At 37.1% G+C, this 27312-nt stretch overlaps 2 protein-coding genes across 2 annotated transcripts in view; both read right to left on the bottom strand.

Annotated features, from left to right (window-relative positions):
• Positions 1-1070: 1070 nt before the first annotated feature.
• LOC139137667 (hyaluronidase-1-like) lies at positions 1071-5633 on the bottom strand. Its single transcript, XM_070705875.1, has 3 exons — positions 5267-5633; positions 3100-3681; positions 1071-1577 (listed from the first exon to the last, which is right to left on the bottom strand). The coding sequence occupies exons 1-3, from the start codon at positions 5546-5548 to the stop codon at positions 1137-1139; spliced, it is 1305 nt and encodes a 434-aa protein (XP_070561976.1). The 5' UTR covers positions 5549-5633; the 3' UTR covers positions 1071-1136.
• Positions 5634-7252: 1619 nt separating this feature from the next.
• The window catches only part of LOC139136531 (arginine-glutamic acid dipeptide repeats protein-like), a 158190-nt gene continuing 138130 nt past the window's right edge, over positions 7253-27312 (bottom strand). The window contains 11 exon segments of the mRNA XM_070704256.1: positions 7253-12311; positions 12783-12979; positions 13145-13809; positions 14389-14715; positions 15451-16178; positions 17202-17330; positions 17883-18043; positions 18989-19185; positions 20058-20150; positions 22434-22544; positions 22547-22577. Coding sequence (XP_070560357.1) covers positions 17309-17330; positions 17883-18043; positions 18989-19185; positions 20058-20150; positions 22434-22544; positions 22547-22577 — 615 coding nt within the window. The 3' untranslated portion in view covers positions 7253-12311; positions 12783-12979; positions 13145-13809; ... (1 more) ...; positions 15451-16178; positions 17202-17308.

Genomic DNA, 27312 nt, shown 5'->3' with positions numbered 1-27312 from the left:
TCTGACCTGAGAGCGAGCGCAGCGTAGGGTTATGTTTTCAGGCGATAGCATGCTAATTTCTGTGTTTGATGCATGGACATTGAGGTTGAATTGCTGTCAATTGTTTTCTAGAATAACATTTATAGCAATTTAACTCGGAAATGTCAAGTTCACAAACGAAAATTATTTAAAACTGGTAAATTACATGATTTCGATCAGTTTATTGTAACAGGTGTGGGAACAGAGGCAGTCTAATGTAAAACACGTACTTGATCGTTGTTGATATTCCCGTCGGTAGCTCTCAGCACAAGATTTTTAATTCTCGCGTGAGTTGACCGCTCGTTCTCGCGAGAATAGGCTTGTTTCAAAATGGCGGCGCCTAGTGATGACCGAAGCGGGCCTTCAAAAGTGATCGAAAATAGTCATTTGAACCAAATTTCACACTTTCTTTGAAACAGAGAGATTCTTTTGTCGTAAATACACATTGTCGAGTAGAATTTGTGGTAGATGATATCTTTAATTTCACGCAATCCGTGTAAAAGTATTCAAAATGGCCGCCTCCATGGATTAGTGCTCTCTTTTCAAACTCGTAGGTATATAGAGATTCCATTGTAATTTTCTTGTACACACGTTAGTCTTAATGCTCGCTTCGCGAGCGGCCTTCGGCCGCTCTCGCTGCGCTCGCTATTAATGTCATGTAACCATTTTGAAGGAGCAATGAGCGAGACATACATGTAGGTTTGCCAAAACATTCCACAATACACTGACCAAATCACCAAATTATGGCATGATAAAGATGAGATAAGTTCCAAATCAACGTTCATAATAATGTCATAATGATATCCAAATAATGATCGAGTAGTGGCATAATGGCCAAATACTGACATTATTATCACCAAATCACGAAATAATGGAACAACAATGATGAGATAAGTTTAATTTATACAAATTTCAAAATAATTTTGGCGGTGTTCTCACCCCATACAAATATCGTAACCTTACACCATTTCCAATATGAATCGTACCTATAAAACTCTCACCATGGATTCCACTCATTAGGATCTATAAATGTTGACAACATGTAAAGCTATGAAATTAACCAAACTGGCACAGTTTTGTTTCAATTATCAAATTTTACTCTTTTTTAAAATCATCAATCAACTTTTATTACATTGGTTGCCATGCCAACCAGAGTAACATTGGCATCCATAGATACCATATTTGGTCTCAGTGAAAGAATATTGCACTTTTGTTTCTTTCGTATTCTTGAATATAATATTTCCATAAATTTCACTCTCTGTGTACTGTGACCAAATCCTCTGTTTTAAAAGTTGTAATTCATCAATCTTTTGTGATTCATTTCCATGGTAACCATCATCATCTTTTCTGATGCACCGTCCATGACCACTACAATATGCTTCACTACACTTCCTTGCAAATTTTGTAACGTTTACAATATAGGGACCAAGCATGGTGTCCAGGTAATGCTTCAAACCAAGACATGTTGGTGCACTGTTACTGTCATTGTGATCGCCCCATAGTACAATCCCAGCCATGCCCTCCGTTACGCTCTGACCAATGGTATTCTCAAGATCAACCTGAAATAAACAAACAAATCAATCAATCAATCAATCAATGGAATTAATTCATAAATACAGAAACACATAAATAAAATAATGGCAATCATATAAATAGGTTTTGAAAATTAAAGAATTTGCAGCATCTTTTTAAACCAGTTACAAAGTAATAGTTGACAAAAGTTGGGACAAAATGGATCTTCACAACACAGCCAATGACAAACTGGCAAAGTATACACGGAATTACTGTTCGGACCTGGCTGTAATGCATTGGACTCTCCTGTGTTATCTTAAAAGAACAGTCTGATTCCCAGACTTGGTATATAATGTTAGTAGACACATGGAGGTAGTAGTCGAGAGACCTCTCCTACTACCTCCATGGTAGACACAAGAGAATAGTACACATGCTTTTAGTGGTGTAGAAAATTCTCCGCTTGGCAAGGTCTCTTGTCCGCGCAGGTGGATGCTTCAAGTGGGAAGTACGTAACAGAGCCGTGTGAGCGGCATGGTGTACGGACAATGGTGTAGAAATGGTTCAGTGGATAGATGTAAACTTACTTCGTTTATTTTGTATCTTTCATGTGGCATGTAAAACAAAATCTGAAGTTGAGAAATGTGAATGTTAGATGACTACCACTAAGGAGGGTTAGAAAAAAGCTACATGGAATCTTTAACCCTCTTCTTGCTAGGCCTTATCTACTGAGTCAGCAAGTGATATTGAGTCAAAACTTTCGAGACTATTTGGCATGGTACGGATTCTTACAGTAGGATTAGTTACGAATTATATTCTTCTGGAGCCTTCAATGCCATGTACGGGACATGCCACGCTGGTTTTGACCAACTTGACCCAATGATAAAATATGAACTTGGCAAGACAAGGCTTAATATTATGTCATTTTTGGTTTCTATTTCCAACTGCTGTCACTTTGTAAATTTATTTAAAAGGACATACTCAATACTTGATGGCCATTCACTTCAAACTTTTTTCCCTATATTCAACTTACATTCAATTTGTCATGTCACCCCTTCAAGAACTGATCACTAGTGTGAATTTGGTGCAGCAAAATCACTCTATTAAACCGTAATCCTGCCAGATGGTCACCTTCCCATCTGCCAAGTCAGTAAAATTCCATTGAGTCAAATTTATACATATATATTTTCACCAACTTGGCTTGGTATGTTATAATTTGGTCAGTAAAACTCATATTTAGAGTATCTAGGTACTCAGGAGGCTTCCAAATATTCAAGTTTTTGTTAAAATGCATCATTTGGAATATATAACACCTCACTTGTTTTAACCAATTTGACCTGATGATGGCACATGAGGTTACAGGCTGTCAGTATTTAACCATTGGAAAATTGAATTTGGTCAAAAGAGGATCTAGTATTATGAGGCACGATGAATTGTGATGTAGATTATGTGGCATCTAGTTTCTGGGGTAACGTTGAGAGAAAGAGAGAGAGAGAGAGAGAGAGAGAGAGAGAGAGAGAGAGAGAGTTTGGAAATTTGCAAAATTGACAGTAACTATACAGGCATACTCACATTTGTAAAGTAGAAGGATGTGTGCGAGTAGTTAAATCTACCAAATGGATAGATTGGTTTATTGGAATGTTCAGATTTCAGTGTCACTCTCTTTGCTTCAGTAAGTGTTGCCTTAACAAAGTTCTTTGCATCAGTTTGTTTATATGACACATAGATTGACGGAAACAGAGCTGTACTTGAATCGTATAACCACTGTAATTCATCATTCTGTCTCTGTACTGCTTCAGAACAAGTGCCCTGTCCACTGAATTTGTAACATTTTGGGAATTCATATAAACCCAATAATGCATATGGGCGCAATTTCATGCACAGATAGAGTGTTCCTTGAATAAGATTCCTGGCTGCAGTTTCAAATTCAAACTTAGCAACCTCTTCTATTAGGTCTTCTGGCCAGTCTTTGTGCCTCTCTTGTACCAGAGATATCGACGCATTTCTGTAAATCATTTTTGGATCCCAATTTCTCTCCCAGATTGGTCGCCATGGTTCCCAGTCGATTACAATCCAGCCAGAATAATTTGAGTCAGGAAAGTATATCCAAAAATCTTCAACAACTTTTTCAAAATGTTCAGTGAGATTGGTGAGCTGTGATTGAGAAAAGAAATTGATAAGTACTTCATATTAATGCTTCAGAATCATCAACAAGACAAAAACAGTAATGTACATATTCAACAAAATTCATTGCAAGTGTATGCGCCCCCATCATATAAATAACATTTTCTTTTGTTATCTCTTTCATTTGCTGGCACAAGAGGGCGATATTGGCGAAAGGCGATATACTGTCAAGGTATACTGCCAAGTATACAGATATACCCTGAAACCTTCTATATGAAAAAGACCAACTAACATAGTTCACATAGATTTGCAAGAAATTTTAAAGTGATCAGCTTTTAGTTGTATTTGCATGTACTCCTGATAGTGCAAAAAAGAGATATCAAATGTGTGAAGAGACCATTAAATGTTTATTGTACCAGATCCTCAGGATGAAAACTGAGTCAGATTCCAGTGTTTGATTTGTCCTGTTTTTAGTGTCTTTGTTTCACCACATCAAGAACTAGCATACATCCTTTCTGTTGCAACAAAGAGAGAAATTTTCTGTTCTATCACTTCCTGCAGATTTGAATTTCAATGTCACTCCACAAAACCAGTATACTTCCCATTTCCTTTGTGTTACATAACCAAGAATTTACAAAGTAATCTGGCTGTTGATAACATATTCATTAAAATGTCAAATATTCTCTTTTTTGTGTGTGAAATTTGCCTTTTCCTCTAAACCACAAATAAAATTCTAAGAAGGGTGTTTCAATAAACTTTTAAAACCCAGCTTTTTAAGTCCTGCGTGATCCATCCAAATTGAATTAGATCAGCATTCATGATATGTCCTCTATTGTTCATGTAGAATTCTACTTTCACCAGCTGGTTCATTCAAATGCCATTTCTGTAAGTACACCAGCCAGATACTGTCTTGTCTTGTCATAGAGGAGAACACCAACGCCAAACTTTGCCATTTCCATACACTACTGATTGGCAGGAATTTGCTACATTGTAGCAAAGCTTGGAGGTGTGAATTTATCAATGAAGGGAAAATGAAGCAATCTCTTCATCAAGTGGTTTTAAATTTTGGCTTTAATTGTGGTTTTGCAAAGGCATCAAACCATATGATTTGTATAATAAGTAGAAAAGCATTAAAAATTTGTCTTTTGGTTGAAAGGTGGCACATTCCTGATTACATGTAAAGAGAGAGCAAATTGTTTAAACTGTAATTTAAAATTCAATGGAAAAAAAATGTTTGCATGGAGTGAATAAGTAAGTATACACACACGTGAAAGTGTGTATGATGCCAAGGTTTTAAAAAAAATATAGCTTGCTTTCGCACTGTATCATGAGGAATGAAGTTTCACAACATGCTATCATGTTGCCTTTTTCGTTCTCAGTTTCACTTTTTTGTAACTTCCCTGGACCTGTGCACAACAACAAGAAGTACAAAAAATGATCTGGCAGAAGTCCATTAAATCTGAGTATTTGCAAAGATGCAGGTTTCTGCATACTCTGGGTTGAGAGTATACATGCTTGTAAATTTTATAAGTCAGTTTAAATGTGCACTGTATTTGAACAATTAATTTGTATTTTCAAAAATGATTCTAACATAACACACGAAACATTACGATACCTGAGGAATTCCACCATTGACAGTGGTTCCATCATCGTCGTAGTATGGGTACAAACCCAAATCGTTCCTGCCTAATAAAGAAATCTTGTCACCTTTCCAATGTTCATTCTTGTTTGCAATAATTCCGTACTTTGCCAAATCCAATGGTATCCCGAACTTCTCAGGGCATTTAAAAGTTGGTGCAGCCCATACAACGTTGAATGGATTATGCAGGTCTTCTTCAACGGAATAAACTAGCGCCATGTGTAGAAACATGATGATGGGTAAATACTTTTTGACCATTCTTGTACCGTTAGGCACCCTATAGGTCCAACTCTCTGCTTGAAATCAGCGGCGGAAACTTAATGTTACCTTATCCACCGACAAAAATAACTGCAGTCAATGACCAGGGAAGCTGGAAGTCATGAGACACATGCAAACAGGTGACTTCCTGCCTACAGATGGAGGCAGTTTTTGTCGGCACACAGTGTTGCATACATACATGTATTTCACTTGCGATATGATGAACAAAGCTGATGATTTTATCACAAAGTTTAAAGCCTTGTAATTCTTGAAGGAGACGGGTGCATCTTGATCCATTCATATAATGATATGATTTTATCGATAGTTTTCTTTTTCTTCTTTCTAGTTACATGAAAAAATTTTCACTGGAGTTCATTTGCTCGACACATTGAGTTATGTAGATTTGATTTATTTGCCATTTTGTTGGAATAAATTAATCTTTTTCAAAAAGACAAGCTGGATGGCTGACAGTAGAGGCATCTTCATGGATGGATCATTTGATTTTGCACTGAAATCTCTGTTCTTGGTAAATTTCAAAGTTGGCATAATCATGAACTAGAACTTTCATATCCTAGAAGCAGAAATTTAAAAAAAATTCTGTACAAAATTTGTGTGCTCGGGCGTACATTCATATATGTTATTTTGTCAAATTTTGATATTCCTATGTCACCATGGCCTAAATGAACTAAAGTTAGATGTAATGAGAAGGCAACAGATTAAGAAATAACATATATCCAGGAATATCAAATTTTGAGAGAGCGCCCTCTATCAATGAATCGTTCTGCAGTCTGCAGTTTTTGTATACAGACAGATTCACGGTAGAATTCTGAATCTAAGGAATCAATGTTATTCCTGAGAATTTACCTCCGCTGTAAAGTAAAAGTATCTAGATAGAATCTTTTGGATTCTCAAAACTTAAACTTTGCCTGTGAATTCCTGCATCTTGAAATCTAGTTGCCTTGCAAATATCATGAAAAGATATTGTACTCGGCATCTAACTGGAATTTTGAAATCAATGACTTTCTGCCTTCCTTTTAGTTCTCCAGTAAGGGAGGACCATTTGAGATCGGGAACTGGATTATGTGGGGGAAAAAGAAATTACCGCTATTAAAAGCGCTGATTGCTACATCAGACAAAATTCGCACAAATTTTGTTGTTGTATGTGCGGCTGTTGTTGCAGCTTGTAGTTTGAACCATAAATTCAATTAGTGTGACTTTTAGTGGCCATTGTAACACTAGCAGGTATTATTTGCGGAAAATGTGGACAAATATTTATTTATGCATATTAATGAGAAAAAATGACATCAGTTGCAATCAACAATATTGGTGGAATAGAAAACAAAATACAACAAAAACATATCTAAGGAAAACATTTATAAGACCTTTCAGGCGTGAAACATGCCATTCAGTTTTTCTCAAATGTGAAAAACAGATTTTGACAGGATGATAGTAACTTAGAAAATCTGCCATGAAGAATAAACAATAAATCTTTTATGGCGCTCCAAGTATCTATGGGTCCATCCCTTATTCCAAACCAAATAGAATTCAGTAGATTTTCAATTGGATACGCACTCACAATGTACGGCACCCAGTCACCTAGCGAAGACATCACAGTCAAAACCTCTCAGCCAAATCCCCCACTGTTGTGAACATGTACCAGCAGCAGGGCATCCCTCTTGGACAAAAGCAAGAACACCAAAGTGGTATTTTTGACACCCCTATGAAGGCTTTTATTTCATCACAAACTGAAAGTTCCATGTAATTGTTAAAAAAGACATGAAGAATAGCATCCAGGAAAACCACTGTTTTTGCATCTTAAATAATTGTGTCACTTTTAATAATAAACAGCATTTAAACCCTTTCACCACCATGGTTTGTCCCAAATCCATTGTTTTTCTATGGTAAAGTTGGACCTGTACACAGGGAACTGGGGGTGAAAGGGTTAAGAACCTCTACAGATCGACTTCTCTACATATGTACACATTTTTACCTTTTCTCTTTTTTGTTGGAGAACAAGTGAGTATCTTCCTGGGAGTCCTTGTATCCATCGTTTACTCAATCAAGGTTTAAATTGCTTTCTATTCTACACACACTATCACATTGCTAGGGCATCAGAACAGGGTAAAACATGCTTCTACTGTTGAAATAAAAAGCTGAAAAGAAGTTTTTTCTCCTACAAGCTTACTGTACATTCAATCTGTACAGAATTTTCATAAATATTTTTTCCATCCATTGCAGTTGTTGCTGAATAAAAATTCAACTTAAAATGTTTCAAAAGAAAGTGCAGAATGTAATACATTAAACGTACAGATGCTGTGAGTTTTCTTAAGACATCCCATGTGGACATAACAAAAATTTTCAAGAATGGTTGTCGACAGTAATATTTTAAGAGAAATTCTACAGCCCTTCCACTTCATCTCTATAACCCTTTGAGAGCCGTAATTTTTCCCACCAAAATTTTCGTGCAACATTTTACCATTTTTAATGATTTTTCCTGTTATTTTTTTTGATAATTTCGAACAAAATGGACATCATATTTCATTGGCTGCAGTTTTTTATCAAAACTTTGGCAAAAATCTGAAAAAATTGACTTGGGTATATTTTATAAAGGCAACATAAATTGACTTTGGTGCTCAAAGGGTTAATACTGAAGTTTCTTTCAGCAATAGTGGTGCGGAGGGATTTACCATACACATGGAAATAAGTTACAGAGTTCAAGGGTCAGTAAGCTGTTACTTTTGATCAGATTTTCACTATTTCTGTTTTGAATGTCATCTACAGTTTCCTGTTCACACCACAAAACATGTTGAGATGGAATTCAGCTTGTCAACTCAGCCTGTACGTGTGTAAATTGCACTGCTGTTGTTGATAAGTGAATTCTGATCAGAACTAGAATTCAATTGTAATATTAACAGTGCTTTTTACATGTAGGGATGCTGTGTTGACAAGCTGAACACTGGGGGTTATAATATTCTTTGGGAACCAGAACAAGAACTTGTATTTGATATAAAAATAAAAAATTGTGAAAAAACATCAAAAGTTGCAGCTCCATTCCCTGTAAAAAATATTTCAGAGTGATTGTTGAGGAGTCTCTCACCCTTACATTATCCCTAACCCTAGCCGTACATGGCGAGTTGGAAATGTCTCAAGGATAACCATCTTGACATCCTGAGAGTGTGCTTTATGATGGCAAGCCCCCACACATCAAAGACAAGTGATTTCACAACAAGTCTGAGATAAGATAATATTCTGGAATCTGTGCCTTTGAAGAGTTTCACATTCAGTCGGTAGTTATCAAATTCTATCAGGATGCATTCAATTATGTGTCGTTGAAATGGCCATGGATTAATCACTTTCTTCTTCAGCATTGCTATTACAACCTTATCAAGATTTCAAAATGATTTTGTTTAGTTTGCATGCATTCATTCTTTCCACATCCTTCCATCACAGGATTTGTTGTGAACTATCCTTAAAATCAGTGTTTAATTCCATCAGATTTCAAAGCTGTAAAAGATATTAAAGAACTCTAGGGGCAGTATTAATGGCCGATGACCTTCCTTAGTGATTCTTTTATCCAAATGTTATGACAGTCCTACTCAAAAACATTCATTTTTTATATAATGGCACTGTAATATTATATAGTCTAAAGGATTTCTATTGGACTAGTCCACATCAAAATTGTGCTTTGATTGTTGTCTGCAATGGGTACATCTGGAGACTTGTAAACAAAAATGATCAGGTTTCCCTAGGGGAGCTTCCTGAAACAAGTAAACATTGGCCCACCTAGGTTTATGTTGATTTGTTAAATTGTTCAGTGTGGGCGTACTTCTTTGGTCATGACAAGTGATGTTTGATTTTCTATTCCTTGAAAACATACACAGCCTCAAGAATATTAGTTTCTTTACCCTAACACAACGCCATGTCTTGAATTTATCCGGAATGCACAAATTTGGAAATTCAAAATGCATGACAGACCACCTCACTTTGTCTTCATGTCAGAGTGAACTCAAGATCACCTAATACAACATTGATATTTCTATGGTAACATACATGTCCAAGTTAAACAACTATCTCTGTTGAACTAACAAATAAGCAGTCTGAAATCTGTTTTAAAGAGACAAACAGGAAACGCATTCTACATATCTTACAATAAATAAGATCTCAACAAAGACATAAAAAGAAATCTACACGTAGTTTCAAAAGTGACCAATGTTAGTTTTCAAAGTTAAGACTACAGTTCACCTTTTGAATCCCGACTTTGGTACTCCCCACCAACCCCCACCCCTCTCTGATGGTTTGGTTGGACCTATATACATGATAATAGGGATGACACGGTCAAAATAATCCTTTCAACACCAGTAATCAATTTTTTTGTATGAAAAAAAAGACAAAACTTTTTCTACGATTTCCAAATAGTACTGTTTCCCGGTACTGTCAAATTTTCAACAAAGATATTTCTACATTTCACTTTTTAAAGCTAACTCTTCACCTGCACAGACAACATGTATTTGTGTTATTTCATGTACATTTGATTCAATATAAGACTTCTTCAGTGAGTCAGAGAGATTGACTCCGACTAGATTCAAAATATCACTGGTGAGTTGCATCCTTAAAATGTGACCTGATTGGCCCTAACTGAATACTGAATATTCATGAAACTATCTCATTCACTGATTGGTTGATAAAAAAAACCCATTTTAGAAATGTACAAACTACATGTTACAATGTTACAAACTCCATCAACATTGGAAGGTGAATATTCATGATGTGGTGGTCAATGATTACAATAGGATGGATGCATAGAGGCAGTAGAAGTTGATATGGAGAGGGAGATCTCTAATTTTCTGATTTATTTCCTTTGTATACAAAAAATTGCCTGGGCAAGTTTACAAATCAGTTTGTGATACTTATTTTCATGTCTAAAAAGTCTTTGGTCAAAAAAAATAAAAAATAAAACCTTTGGCAACAAAAGACTGGCTCATTTACATACATATTATAATACACACATAAATACAAACTTTTCACCATTACTATGAAACAAGATTTTCAGGAAATAATTATATTGCTAAAAAATCCAAGATTCAACACTTCATACAGGTTTTCTTTCAGAAAATCGGTCAAAAAGAAAAGGCGATCTGTCATTTTTTCACTTGAAAAGTAAGAGATTACAAATGTTTTTTATGCAATGAAACAAACTTTTCTAGATTAATGTCTTTGTCATTATCTATATAACCCATTACCCAAACCAAATACTACAGTCGAAGAAATATTATTATATGTACTAATACCAATCATAAATATATATACAGACATCATATAAAAACACTATGAGTATGGAGTATAGTTATGTGGCATTCAAGGAGATAAAACAGCTTTGTGAAAAAAGTAAAGAAAAGCTATGCTTACAAACAGATAAAACTCTGAAAAACTTACATGCCAGTGGTATGTAGAATTACCTGTACATGTTCATGCTACATTGTTACAACCAACATGTAACATTGTAGCAACAATGCAGCCACTGGCATGTTACAGTAGATGCTGTTACACTGTTGCTACTGACATGTAATGACTGTGTAACACTGTCACTCATTGGATGTTAACAAACAGTGGTAACAATGTAGCCATGTACATGTAACAAAAGAACCACACTGTGGCAACTGATGTGTAACAGAAAATGCAACACTGTAGCCACTAGCAGTGTATGGTATTGCAAAATTACAGGTAAGCGTCTGTACTCAGTTCATTTTGAGTGTAATACTAGTCCTTTGCAACACAACAGGAGTTGACATCAGCATTAAATTCATTATCACATGTACGAGTTGTGAAGAGCACACATGCTACAATTGATTTAAATGCTGAAATGGCAGCCATTTTGATAAAGACGCTACGGTCCATTATAATTATCTGTACTTCTAAAGGAATATTAAATTTTTATGACATAATCTATTTACAAGTCTTACATATTACGTATTTCTTATATCAGACAACACAAAACTTGATCAATAAAAAGTTCTTCCAATAAGTTTGGTTCCCTTGAAAATACTGCGTCACACACAATACTGATGTTGTCAGCAGCGCAATATTTGTAACAACAGTTGACATTCACCATGGGATTTCCATTCCTTTGTGTCAAGTCGGTGTGACAATTATGAAAAAATAGATCATTGTTTATGATGAATATGCTGTCACTGACAATTTTCCAGAGTACACGCATATCCGTTAAACATGAGAGATCTGTCAAATAAAACACAGATCATGCGCTGAACAAACAAAATGCTTACCAGAGCTACATGAACAGTAGATAGCTGTATCAGTTTCACGCTGTCAAGTTTTTAGGTCAATATTTACAAATGTCACACAAGACGTTAAATTCTCAAATGAGAACTTCCCTCTCCAGTATGACAGTGTTTGAAGAGTACCTTCTGTAATATTTATCAACTTCTACTGGTGAGTCTGCTACAATTTTCTCTGATCAGTTGTGGTTGGCAACTGTTGCAACATGAGTTGTGCTACTTTTTGTATCAAGTGAAGATACTATGTATCTACAATGTATCTCAGATGATATGACCTGCACTTATATAGTTTGATACAATGTATCTCTCTGTGATTATAGGTAATTGCTGAGTTGTAACAGAATACAAAGTGTAAGTTGTGACTGGAAAGAGATATCTGAGTGTCAGACAGTTGACTGTGTCACAAGTAGCTCCTGTTGTTTTTGCTCACTGCACCATTTTCACACCGAAAGTGCTCTCATGGTGCTTTCCTGAAACAAAATTTAAACATCCATTAGTTATTGATTTTTTTTTTGATTAAAGTTTTGAGTTCTCTGAAATACCTTTATCTGGACAGGACTTCAAGAATTACCGAAAATACCATATTTCTGTTACTTTGCCAAATGATGCAATGATTTTGAAAATATCATGATCATTAGTAGCACTGTTGGTCCAGTTCAGAAAGAGACTGAAATAGTAACTTATATGTACCAAGTATATTTCCCATCACATAAAATGTAAAACACTGTAAGAATCAAATAACAAAACTTTACAGCAGTATGATACAAAGATATTGACAGCAAGTATGACAAAATGATAGCCACTGTCCCTTTTACATGTAACACTTCCAGACAGATACCATGCATGAAATTGTCATCACATATTAGGTCTTGCTGGCAATGAGATACCATAAAGACTCTGACCTACCATCTGAGGCCGTGGCATTAATTGAATGTACTCACTTCATTAGGCTGTCTTGATGAGCTAGGAACTGTTGCTGAAGATGTGAGAACCTGTGTTGTTCAATGATTTGTCTCTGCATTGCTTCATGGTGGATCTGCTGTGCCAAGGCATCACCATATGGATGATTGACGAGTCCCGGCCGGATGGAGCCAGACGCTGGATCAAGTCGGATGTGCCCCCGGAGGGTAGGGAGTTCCTGAAAGAGGATGAGGTCCCATTGGTGACAATGCTAAAGCTTGATCTGGATGAGGAACGGGATAACCACTGCTAAGGGCAGCGTGGGCAGCATGTGCAGCAGCCTCAGCAGGATGCACATGTAGGTGTGTGTGAGAATGGGTATGTGATGTATTTTGGTTCATACTTGCAAGTTGTAACCTAGCAACCGGATCCATCAGTGCCATTCTCTCTGCTTGTATTCTCTCAGCTTGCAGCCTCTCCACAGGATTGGTAAAGGGTGATTCACCATGTGGATGTCCCTGCAGAGTCAGTCTTTCCAGATGTCTGTCAGGATGTCTGTCCATTGGATGGGGAGGGTGTACATGGAATGGAGAGGGATGAGGTCCCCTGTCTCCAAGTATTCCGGGTCTATTCATTAGCCAGTGTCTGTCCATGGGATTTAAATGAGTACCAAGCGGATCTAGCTTCATTTGTCCCTGAGTTCACGTTCTCGCAGTTCACGTTCAATCATTTCTCTTTCTCGGAATTCCCTCTCCCGAAGTTCCCTTTCAATTTCAATGTCTCTTCTCTGGCACTTGCCGGATAGAGGCTAACACCTTGAGCCTGTACAAGGCCGTATCTCATCATAGGGTCTGGCCCTGTAAGACAAGACAGTGTACTTGGTCCTGGTGTTCTGTTGGTATGAGGTCGTGCATATTCACTGAGAGTTCTGAGAGCTGGTGTGTCATAGCCTGGAGGTGGCATGTGTGGTCCACCTGGTGATACATACTGGGTGTTTTGTTGGATGCCATATGGTCCGGTGATCTGTGCATCAGCACTGTTATTTTCAGGCGGCGTGTCCGGCTTTTTCTGAAGAGAGATAGATAAAGACTGTACTTCTTGACACATTACTTTAGTATGAGCCTTGGGGACAGATATTCAAACTCTCTAAGTTTTACAACACAATTGGGTCTACCATTTGTGGAGCCTCATTTGAAGTGAAAAGCAAAAATAAAGTTTTAGCTGGCTTACTTTTGTGAAAATCGAAAATCTTATTTTTCCCCATAGAGTTAATGCGGGGACGGCAGCCATTTTATATTTCAAATATCAGTAAATGTTGGGTTATTTCTTTCTCCAGTACCAAATTTTGAATTGTGACCCGCAGTTTTATATATGACTTTGTAAGGGAATGGTTCAAAACTTCTTTACGGAGAGAGTGAGCAACAGTTTAAGACTTTCAATTCCAGGCGAGTACAACCTTAAAAAAGTCAGAGACAAATCAAGTCAAAGAACTTTCTCAGTGTAGAACACCTTAGCGCAGACACAAACCTGAAATCAAAAATATAACTATAGATCATGCACCTATGTTCCCAGCTCATGGCAAAAACACTGCAAGACATTTTATGGAAAAAGAGTACAAGAGATATGGAAACTGTACTGAATACTTACTGCAACTTTCTCATCCTTGGCTTCCATCAGTTCCTTCTCTCTCTGTCTTTCCTTTTCCTTTTCTCTTTCTCTTTCTCTTTCTCTCTCTTTTTCTCGTTCTCTCTCCCTCTCTCTCTCCCTCTCTCGTTCCCGTTCCCGTTCCCTCTCTCTTTCCCTTTCTCGTTCTCTTTCAGCTTCCACTTCTTTTTCCCGCTGTCTCTCCTTTTCAATCCTCTCTCTTTCCAATGCCTGAGCTCTCTTCTGCTTAGTTTGGAGTCAGGGAATGGTTTGAACAATAGATCTGTTCTTGCACAGGAGTTGTAACCTCTGTTCCAGTGACGGATGAATCTGAAGAGAGAATAAGAAGATAATTTGTGATAATTCATGATGAATGATAATTCCTGATAATTTGTGATAATTCATGATGAATGATAATTCCTAATAATTTGTGATAATTCATAATTCGTGATGAATGATAATTCATGATATTTGTGATAATATTCCTGATAATTTGTGATAATTTATGATAATTTGCAAGAATGATAATGATAACAATTCTATAAAATGTCCCTGACGTTTTTACTGATGCCACAGACTCTACATTGTCTTGGTTAGCGTTTACATCTTGTAGTTTTTCTTCAAACAACTGAATTCAAATTTCACCATCCCAATCACTTTTGAGTCATTAAATTGTTTTGGAAGAATTTCGCTTCTTATTATGGAACAAATTTTGTCTTTGTTTCAAGCATAACATAGCAACAAATAAACCTGATTGATCACTCTCTTTACTGAGGTCATTATGACTGGAAAAAATGAAACCTTCAGAAAGATGAAACGTACTTGTATTTCATCTCATGTTACATATGTACAACATGAACAATTCATGAATAATTCATGAACAATTCATGTGCACTTGAATGTTACACCCCTGCTACAAGACCTACAAAGACTGAACTGTTTTCTACATATCCAACACACTGAGGTTAAATTAATACAATTGACATTCGTGAAGACTTTGCATGCCTCAGACAAAACATCACTCCAAGGAACTGTAGTTGCCAAAAAATATGCTGATGAACTTACTCGGCAGTTTGGCTTGCATGCACAGGTTGGTCTACTATTACAGGATCTGGAGATGGTCCTCTATTGATAACAATATCATCATCTTCTTCTTCTTCTTCTTCATCATTATCATCCTCTTTCTCCTCCACTTTCATTTCTTTCTCTTCTTTGTTGTCACTTTCATGTCCAATGTCCTGGGGCGGTGGACTTCTGACCGTGGATTTCACATTTTCCGGGAAGCTAGGGGGTACGTAATTAGAGTGAAGTGGTGGCATAGGGGGTAGACTCATTGAAGTTGGTCCGTTGCAATGACTGGGGTTGGAGCTGCTATGACTGTGGTGGAACGGATGGTGTGATTGGTTCTGATATTGGTAACATTGTATGAGCCATTCTGTCATTTGTTACATGTATGGAGCAGTTGCCATAACATCTCTGGATAGTTCCTCTATTGGCCTTTGTTGTGGCAACTGGTCAAACCTCTCTGGCTCTTCAGCTTCCTGCTCAGTGTCATTGTCATTATCATTATCATTGTCATTATCGTTTTCGTTATCATTGTCATTCTCATTGTCATTGTCATTTGTAGGACTAGGAGGACTTGGAGAACTGACAGACGAGGCGCTGGTCAACGCATCGTTATCGTTATCTTGTGCGGTATTACTGGTTGACTCTTCATTGATAGTACTGCTACTACTACTGTCAGTACTGGCACCGTGGTCCGATGGCGTCTCTGATCTCTCCTCAGAGTCATGCTGCAATGCAATCAAGGAATTAAATCAAAACACAGGACAAAACTGAAGGATGCTGGACCCAGACTGGACAATTTTCACAAATAAGCATGATCTTAGGGCATTCATTCCATTGTTTAACTATGGAAAGGCCCCCTAAGAAAACACTGGACAAGACTGAAGGATGGTTGGCTATTCCATTGTTTAACTATAGAAAGGCCCCTAAGAAAACACTGGACAAGACTGAAGATGGTTGGCTATTCCATTGTTTAACTATAGAAAGGCCCCCTAAGAAAACACTGGACAAGACTGAAGGATGGTTGGCTATTCCATTGTTTAACTATAGAAAGGCCCCCTAAGAAAACACTGGACAAGACTGAAGGATGGTTGGCTATTCCATTGTTTAACTATAGAAAGGCCCCCTAAGAAAACACTGGACAAGACTGAAGGATGGTTGGCTATTCCATTGTTTAACTATAGAAAGGCCCCCTAAGAAACACTGGACAGACTGAAGGATGGTTGGCTATTCCATTGTTTAACTATAGAAAGGCCCCCTAAGAAAACACTGGACAAGACTGAAGGATGGTTGGCTATTCCATTGTTTAACTGTGGAAAGGCCCCCTAAGATAACCTAATATTGTGCCAAGTGTTCCTCAGGTATACTACGCATTTAATAACTTCATTGATGTCATTTCAGGATTTAACTATCTATCCTTTTGGATGTGAGATTTATAAATTAAGAGGAAACGATGAAACTGTTACAATATTCTCAAGAAGATATGAAAGTAAAATATTCAGTTTGGCTAATTTTGAAACTTGCTGTAAAAAGCTGACACAGATAAGGCCTTACTGAAATCATGTTTTGAATTCTACAACACAACAAATGGCTTCAAAGATACCATTTACAGGGCTGGCTGTCATTAAACTTCATTGCTGAGCAGTTCAGTACATGTTCAGGACAAAAATGTATCTTGAGATAATATACAGAAAACACATCACCAGAATTGATGAAGTATCACAACACGGCAGTGGCTGCAATGTCCATACCTGAGGTTTCAGTTTCTTGATGACCGATCCAGAACCAGAGTCTGAATCAATGTCATCCTTGTAATCTATGTCCTCTCTGTCTCGGAGTCTTCTCTTGGAGTCTTTCATCAGGTCATCGGTGTCTGGCTTCTTCTTGGCAAAAACAGAAAGACAGGAAATTGAGATATTACAGTAATACATACCTTGCGAACAGAAATTGTACAATTCTTGTCTACTGTTTGTGTGGCTCATTCTAAAGCTATTTGAGGAGTACATGATGTTTTCACTGACTTGCTTTTGTGAAAATCAAAACTTTAATTTCTTCATAGGGCTGTGGATGATAATAAAGCAGGTGCCAGGGGGCAGCATCTTTTATGGTACTGCAATTGTTCATGCCAGCTTCATATATGTCAAAGAAGTGACTGCAATTGTTTGACCCACTACTTGCATTTATTCAACCAGCCTTTGTTATAGAGAGATTGTTTGACTTTCACAGAAATGATATAGGCACAGCTTTGCAACAAATTTGTGGACACCACAAGGTCAAGTATTTGTGGACAGCACGGGATCAAGTTCAAAGTTCAAATGGTCAGTGATTGATATATATCTCACATACCAAACACCAAACATACATATTAGTCAGGGCAGGGAACTGTAACTATATCTATCACAGCTACAACTTCCAAACGTTTCTCAACTTACTTTCTTTCTACCTCTGCCGCTGATTTTGTACTGCTGTCACTGGAAGTACTGAATGTGCTGGGAGAGTTTCGATTGCTACTTCGTGATAAACGTCTTGAATTCACCGGACTTGAAGGCTCACTACTGTATTTACTACGCCCACTGCGAAGAGTTGAGTTCACCTGCAGAGAGATGTATCATCATAATAACTTACATAGTTGAATATTATTTTTGACCTGATCCTCTTATAAGATTAAAGACTTACTATTGGTATGCCATACATGCAAATTTGATCAGTCACTAATAAACAAGAATTTCATTCCTAGAGGAGGGACAATTTTCACTTATCCATTGATAATTGAGTGACACTGAAAAACTTTACTTTGAATTAAAGTTAAGCATGAGTAATCACAAATATTACAACCATGGCATACATGAAAAGATTAAGCACACTTAGGTTTGTGAATATTTGCCATTAGTAATGATCCATTAAAAGTTCATTTGCAAAAACCCAAAAATAATGGTGTTTAAAGCATTGTGTGTCTTTCTTGTTGATAAACATTTCTTCTTCCAGAAAGTGGCGATGAATGTCAAACAAATGTGAAGTAAATCATAGTTCACAAGTTTTGTAGCTTTCCAATCACTGCAAGACTTTGCCAAATAAACTTTGTTTGCGTCCCTTTGTCTATATGAAGCTGTTTCGGCCGTGGTCACCAGTTTTGATACATCTACCGTTTTGAAATTTTAGATATCCATGGGGGATGTTGGGATATGTAATATGCATAGCAAGAGACCAGTTGTATGGATTCAATATGCTCAGCAATATGACCCCTTCCCTTTAACCACAGGATAAAATCTAATTTGGCAAATAACTGTGATGTATCAAATTAATGTTCACTCTCACAATGCACACAAATACAAATACAGGAGGAATTTGCATAGCCTTGTAATGACCAATAGCATCTTCTTATGCATATCACATGACAGTATGCACCGGTTGACATGCACTTGTAATAACCAATGATATCCTCTCTTATACATCACATGACAATTTACACAAATGGCAACAGACTATTGCAACAGGCAATGGCAGCCTTTGATACAACCACATGACACAGAACACTCACTGAATCTCTATTTCTTCTTGTTCTCATTTTATGTTTGAGATCGTCTGACTCATTTTCTTTGACTGGTTTAAACATGAATGGTGGAGGACTTCTGGGATTCTCTATGGGCCTTGACTCTCCATACTTCTTGAAATACACTCTGCACTCTGTACACAGCAAAACTTTGTCTTTTCCACCGTGATGCCAATCTTTTGAAGCTGTTGATGCAAAAATTGTAAAAATTTTGTCATTTCACTAAACAAAGCACAGTTTCCTCGGTGTGATGAGATACTATAAGCCACTTGCATTGCTACTCTACTCTTCAAAATACGGGGATCTAATTTTTAAAATAAATTTACGGAAAAAAAAATACAAATTTCTGTATGTCAAACCTACTTGAAATGCATGTGAAAAGAAAATTTTTGGCATCAATGCCACCACCATCTCTGCTAAATATTTAGCACACGGCATGTCAAAAGACAACTACTGCTCATGGAACGGTAAGTACAGGTACTTTCAGCATTTTCAGTGGTGAATAATATACTTGTTTGAAAAGTGTGATGTTGGAAATCACACTATCTCTCTACTACTTCTGGTCATGCTATTGAAATTCTCTGAGAATGTCAATCATCAAATCAAAAGGAATACTGAAATTCTCTGAGAATGTCAATCATCAAAACAAAGAAATACCCTGATGGCATCAGACAGCAAACTGTATAAAAAATATTGACATATTTCATAAATTCTGTTGAAAGAGTATAGTAAACAATGACTGTATGTGAAGTATATCTTTGAACATAAAATAGTCAACCTCTACACAAATAATCACATGTGTCTTTTAATCATAAATATAGTTTTATTGAATCATAACTTTGTCTACCATAGCACAGTCAGGATTACTTCCAGTACACATATGGCAAGCCACTATTGAAAATTCTCAGAAATGGGTACATCATTTTAATAGTAACCTAAGGGGGCTTTATAGGGTTCGCCAAGCATCATTCATTGAGAACAAAGAAAAGGCAGGATAATTTACATGAGGTACCTTAGCCTTGTGATAAAAGCAACAATGAGACACTAAGCAGCTTACTTGTTGTGAAGCAGTGTCTGCAGGCATAACCACTGAGATCTTTTTCACTATCCTCGCTATCAATTTCCTCCTCACTGGCTGAACTCAAATCCACTGTGAAGAGTCGAAAGAAAAATAAATCAATGAGTTAACGTCGACTCCAATACACAAACAGAGCATCACTTGGTAATGGAGAGGCTTCCATCCATCACACTGGTTTGTAAATCAGTTTGGATGATATACACATCTGAATTCATAAAGTCTTAGATGATGTCTATTAGGTAGATGCAGCATATCAATAAATCATGGTGTTGCTCCATACATCAAGTGATGCATTTACTAACATGCTGTTGTGGGCAGGACAGAGATTGGTGACAACTTTTCCCTAGCTACTTGTACCTATCATACTGTAACACGTATCCTTGCTTATCTGGCATGTGTCATTTGGATAAAAACATGGAACACATAACTGTTGCAACAGATTCACCTAATACGCAGACACCAGACATAAAATAAATAAATCATAAAAATCCATATTAAAATGACCTGTTTCTGTGACATGAAAACTAAAGGGAAATTTTTTTCTAATTTGTCGACAGTGAATCCAGAAAAGTGATTCGCATGCAAAACTCCACGAAATTAATCATTTCTATGGCTTTCCAGTGAACAGAACCTCTGTGAAAGGAGAACAAAATATGCTACAAATACATTGGCTTTGATATATGAAGCAAGGGGAGAGGACATATGTCAAAACTGAGGATCATGTTGTGTGATTTTCTGTTGCCTGTGGTACTCTGTAATACCTTCCACCCTCTTCAAGGTTGTATGCACTTCAAAAGTGAAGGACTCAAACATTTGTACAAATTTTCCCAGAGGAAACTTTTCATCATTCTCTCTCAATATCAAGAGTAATTATCAGGGTTGATGGGCAATTTTTGGAACCAGAGAAACAAATTACCTTAAATTTTAATACCAACATTTGAAATTCAAAATGGCTGCCAACTTTGTGTTAACTCGATGGAAAAAAATTAAATTTTCTTCTTTCACAAAACTGAGACAGTGACCACTTCATTTACTCTAAAAACATTTACAATGAGCCCTAACAAGTGCTAGATCAAAAGAGTTTTGTCAATATCTGTCACCAAGCTGTATTCTACTTAAACTACTTGAGCAGGAAAGTTGATTTTTATCGCCTTTATAAAATATACAGTAGATAATTTTTGTGGAGTTTGAACATTTTTTCAGATTTTCCCAAAAATTTTGATCAAAAAATGTAGGCTGTTAAAAGTGTTGTCCGTTTGGTCCAAAATTATCAAAGGAATTATAGAAAAATTCTTGAAAATTGGTAAAATGTTGCACTAAAATTTTGGTGGGAAAAATTACAGTACACAAAGGGTTAAAAGTGTACAAATGAACTTTACACTAAAACAACATGATTGAGCTAAATAACAATGGTGGAAAGGTTAACAGTAAATCATGAAGAAAATCACAAATAAATGTTACACCAGCTAAGTTAATATGATACATGTATGTCTATATTCCAAACGTAAAAACAAAGAGAAAAGAAACCAAAAATGAAAGACTGAAATTTTCAAGAAAAAATCTTAAAGTCATAGGATGTTAAATGAAGAAGATTGATTCATAATAGCATATCAATCTTGTTGAGATATCTGTTCTTTTGTATTCCCCTTCTCTTTCTGAAACCCAAAATTTTAAAATTTTATGTTTTGGCAAAGCTGTTTAAGTCAACCTGAAGGCATTCTTCAATCCCTGGACACTTGAAGGAGATTAAAGCATTCTATATGCAAAGTTCCAGGTAAATGGATCCCTCCCTGTAGTATTAGCTTGAGCAATAACAACACAGTTGTTTGATATACGATACACTGGTTAACAGCTTGAAAATGTAAAAATTGGTTATCAAATATGAAATACATTGATATTGTGACTTTTTTGGCCCTGATGATTGAGCTACCAGATAGCAGCAATGTTAATTACCCCATAGAGACAGAACCCAGAGTCCTCATACAGAGCTAATAACTTACCCGGAGCATCAGTTCCCCAAATGTCATTTGGTTAGGTGGGACGGATTAGGCCTTGTACAAGTCACTATAATCCCCACAATGAATTGCCATAGAGATAAGAAGACTTCATAAGCATGCTGATAATACTAAGAATTTTTCCCCTACTACTTCACTGTTAACAATGACAAACTTTTCATCAACAAAAAAATAACTTGATCCAACAAGCATAAGAATTCAAGTCATGGAGGTCATAGTGCAAAGGTCAATAACTTCCAAATAAAGCAAACTTTTCGTCCACAAACCTCAACTGACCCAGCAGTACTAGAATGCGGGTCCTTTGAGGTCACAGATCAAAGGTCAACAATTATCTACTCACAGAATTCAGAACTCGCAGGTCGACTTGTTCGGGCACCTCCTCGTATTCTTCGTAGAACGTTTTGCCGACGATGCCTACGGTGAGGTCTCTGATTGGATGCCTCTGGCGTTTCTTCCAATAGTAATAGTACTCTACCAGATCACCCTATCAAAGAAAGAAAGAAAGAAAAACGTTTATAGTTAATGGCACATGTACAGTGGTGAAAAGACTGAATCTTGCACAGCTTTCCGAGTTCATTGATTTTGAAAACTGTTAACTATGAAATGTATATCTTTCATTTTGGAGATGATCCTCTTCTCTCAAGACAAAGTTACTTATCAAAAGTTAATTTTATGACACCTTTCAACTTTCCTTGACCTTGCTATCTCTAGGACAACTTTGACATACAAAAAGAGAATTGTGGCATCACTTTCTACTCTGCATGGAATTACGCTGTGCATAAGTCGGTATTTACGGATATTATTGATGACCTTGTAGTTTCAGCAGAACAAAAAGGGTCAGGAGGAATATTTAATATATATGTAATATATACCAAGGGTAAATTCATGATTAAATATGCAATGAATATATAAAAATATCTATAGTACTCTAGTATATTACTGTAGAACACTTAATATGCAGCACTTAAGCAAAAAACAAACACACACAGATAATGATCATTTAGACACTGCCGATAACATCCACTAAATCATATTGCTTGTTTTTTTATTAAATTAATACAGTATACATATAGAAGGCCTTTTGTTATGGGAAATTAGGCAATTGATTTTTGTGAACACAATAGCAAGAACAGACATTTTGTGTGCGTGGACTCTGGTCAGCTTTGATGAAATGAAAATATAAAAAGATGTAAGACTTTGAATGAGACACACTTACTCTTATATAACTTTGATTTGGATATTACTGAAGTGGCTCAGCCCTTGAAAGTCCTGAGAGAGTAGTCTAAGGTTAAGGTAGAACACGCCTCAGGGACAGATACTTGGACTCTCAAATTTCAACAATCTTTTCTGATCTACAACTTGTTGGGGCTCATTTTAAAGCTCTTGGTGTAAGAAAAATTGTAAATGTCTTAGTTTTTTGAAAATCTAAAATTTAATTTTTTTACCATAGAGTTAACACAGGAATGGTCATTTCGAATTTAAAATATTGCAAAATGTTGGGTAATTTGTTTCACTAGTTCCAAACTTTGCATAGTGTCACCCCCACCCCCATCCACACCCCTGATTTTTATTGTTGATTTGGTAAGAGAATGGATTTAAATTTCATTCAGGAAAGTTTGAGCAAAGTTTGAGTCTTTCACTTTAGAATTCGAGGCACGTACTACCTTAAATAAAACATTCAGATATATGTAACGGCAGTTTTGGATATGTGGAAAATCAACACCCACTGGATATCTATACATTAAGTGTTAGATATACCGTAAACCAAGCAAATATAAGGCAATATAAAAGCAGACATACACTGGGGTTCATAGGTAAGTTCACATTTGCATACACTGAAAATTAACTCTTATAGGTTGTCTATGTTGGATGGTTGGAGTTACTTAAAAGCAAGCAAATAGCAAGTCAACATAGGAGCATATACACTGATGAATATCTACGAGTTGTGGATCATCCTTCTACCCCTATTCAAAAATGTAGTAGTCCAATATTCTCTTGTTGCAAACTGTAACTTTGTATTAAAATGTGAATGAAATGGCAACAATAATGTAGCCAGGCGTGTTTCATAACGAAAAGTGATGATACAGTAGTGAGTTGTCCGTGAGAGTTCATAAGGAGTCGATGTTATCTCCTGTTATGTCCAGTCATCAGAATCCAAATGAACATTCACAAAATATGATGATTTTTATTTCATTCACATCAAGGTCATCAACACCTGTCCAACTATGACAAATCCTTCAATTTTAACACTGTCAACTTCACAGACATGAACCTCTGTATTTTAGACACTGTCTAATATGGATACTATCAGCATCCCTAAAACAAAAGGTGGTCCTTAACGGCTCACCCCAAGATTCCCAGTAAACAGTTACAATCAGCATCAATAGCAATAGGTTTCGGTCAAACCATTGTGATGAAAGGGTTTAACAGGCAGGGCTTACTGAGTCTGTCATCTCGTGTTGATTTGATCAGTGGTGTACAAGAGGAGTTGACAAAGCGACCACTGATTTAGCCGCGATAAGACTTTGTGATGCTAGAATATTCACACAGTAACTCTACCCTCAATAACATCAGTATTGGATTTCCAGTAGACAAAGCCAAATCACTATATTGAGAGTATACAACCACTTTCAGAACAAGACCTTTTTTATCATTGTACTGTTTCTTTCAACAGCTCACACTATTGAACACTGGCATACCCTCTTACAATAACCTTTGACCTCAAAAGCACACTAGACTAAATGATCACTGTATTGGCTATCATGGTTTGACATCGCAAAAGTGTATTTACACTGGCTGTGCTCAGTCTATAACATTACTCAACAATACATCAATCAACAGTTCACGTTGAGTGGGGAAAAAAATCATGACTTTAATGGCTGAATCATCAATCAGTCTGGCAAGTAAGAAAATATTTTCAAACAATAAGTCAAATAAATTCAGCCTGTGGCCCTTTGAATAGTTAAAACATGTCCATTTTATCCCTAATGTATACTTTACGATCCGCAGCAGCATTCCTGTCCGGTTGACAAGTACACCGTGTTTAGCTTAGAGGTAGAGTAATGACCTGCATCTAACATTTCCACGTTTAGCTGGATAGAAGTTTTAACCAAGCTATATCTCACATGATCTAGGTTGCTATAAGTCTTGATGCGCACTCATTAACAATGACAGACTGTTTCTCTCAATGTTGGAAACCCAATTAAAATCTGTTGATGGGGCTGAATTCAGTAATATACAAACTGGCGTGGGTAAGATAGTCCCAGACCTTACCACGTACGGTATGTCAGTCCTGAATCTTGACAGATTTCAAATGTGTCTAACACAAAATGCTCTCTGGCAAGAAGGCATAGCTCCTCAACAACTGTACCTGATACATCTGGCCATTGTCCTGCTATGGTTGATAGCCAAAAAGCTGAGCCAGTTGCAAAACTCTATGTGTAGAAATTGATAAAGCCTGCTGAGCACAAACCTTGCTGCAGTCAATGGTCGGCCATATTGTTTCAGTACACACACTGCTCATAAAACTAGCAAAAAAGCTATAAAAGGGAGATTATTGGAACTCTGCAAATAATGGTGCTAACAAGTGCATGTGAATGGGTGAATACTGTTAATGATAGCGCTGCTTGCAGAATTGACATCAAACTTAATCGACTCTATAAAGAAACAAGGATTCTTTCTACAGGGTTTTGTCATCAACCTTAATAGCGAGAGGGGCACATTCTCAGAATTTAATGTACATAACCAACCCTGCATTGCACAATGAAACCATTGGCCTTGAAAGCCAGTGATAAGAAGCTTAAAATGAAATATTTTGGTTGTATCTGGATTCTTCCCTGGCCAGCTATTCTACAGTCGTATCTCCACCCAAACAATGCGTTGAATAAGTGACTTCTCCAAGTCACAAACAGTATGTTTTCTTTTATCAGGCCTGGACTTGAGTAAGTCTACAAATTGAAAGTATCTCAGATATTCTACTCATCCACGCCAAGACTTTTCTAAATAACGAATGCATCGGCATGATTTTTATTCCACTTTGTACCTTCAAAGAATTCTAACAATTCAGTGACTTTCACAGCTATGTAAATACAGGATTTTGAGGTCTGATTTTAGGAAAGCGCTTGTAAAAACACTTAGCGGTTAACAAAAGAGATTAAACACCAAAGTGGAATTATAAACGATTAAGCCACTGTTCTCTCAATGCAACGTGGTCAATGTGTTATACTCTGCTGTACCAACCGGACTGTGTACCATCAACACTTGTCACTATGCCTTTTATCCTCTGGTGTACCAATCCGATCGCGATTCTACATATTGTACTCTGCGGTTACCTGGTGACTCTGTACCATCACTTTTACTTTGGCATCACTATACAGCACTACACCATCACTTTTAAACACTGCCATTACTTCTACACATAACGCTGTCACTACTCCATACTGTCCAATCACTACTCCACACTGTCCATTATTACTCCACACTGTGCTGTCACTACTCCACACTGTGCTGTCATTACTCCTGACTGTACTGTCACTACTCCACATCACTCCACACTGTGCTGTCATTATTCCACACTGTGCTGTCACTACTCCACACTGTGCTGTCATTACTCCACACTATGATGTCATTACTCCACTCTGTGCTTCACTACTCCACATCACTCCACACTGTGCTGTCATTATTCCACACTGTGCTGTCACTACTCCACACTGTGCTGTCATTACTCCACATCACTCCACACTGTGCTGTCATTACTCCACACTATGATGTCATTACTCCACTCTGTGCTGTCACTACTCCACATCACTCCACACTGTGCTGTCATTATTCCACATTGTGCTGTCATTACTCCACACTGTGCTGTCACTACTCCACATCACTCCACACTGTGCTGTCACTACTCCACACTATGATGTCATTACTCCACACTGTGCTGTCACTACTCCACATCACTCCACACTGTGCTGTCATTACTCCACACTATGATGTCATTACTCCACACTGTGCTGTCACTACTCCACATCACTCCACACTGTGCTGTCACTACTCCACACTGTGCTGTCACTATCCCACACTACTCCACACAGTACTATCACCACTCCACACTGTGCTGTCACTACTCCACACAGTACTATCACCACTCCACACTGTGCTGTCACTACTCCACACTACTCCACACAGTACTATCACTACTCCACATTGTGCTGTCACTATCCCAC

The sequence above is a fragment of the Ptychodera flava genome, chromosome 7 (genome assembly GCF_041260155.1).
Source record: "Ptychodera flava strain L36383 chromosome 7, AS_Pfla_20210202, whole genome shotgun sequence".
NCBI classification, from domain to species: Eukaryota; Metazoa; Hemichordata; class Enteropneusta; family Ptychoderidae; genus Ptychodera; species Ptychodera flava.
Note: the sequence above shows the minus strand (reverse complement) of the source record. Positions and strands in the feature narration are given on the sequence as shown.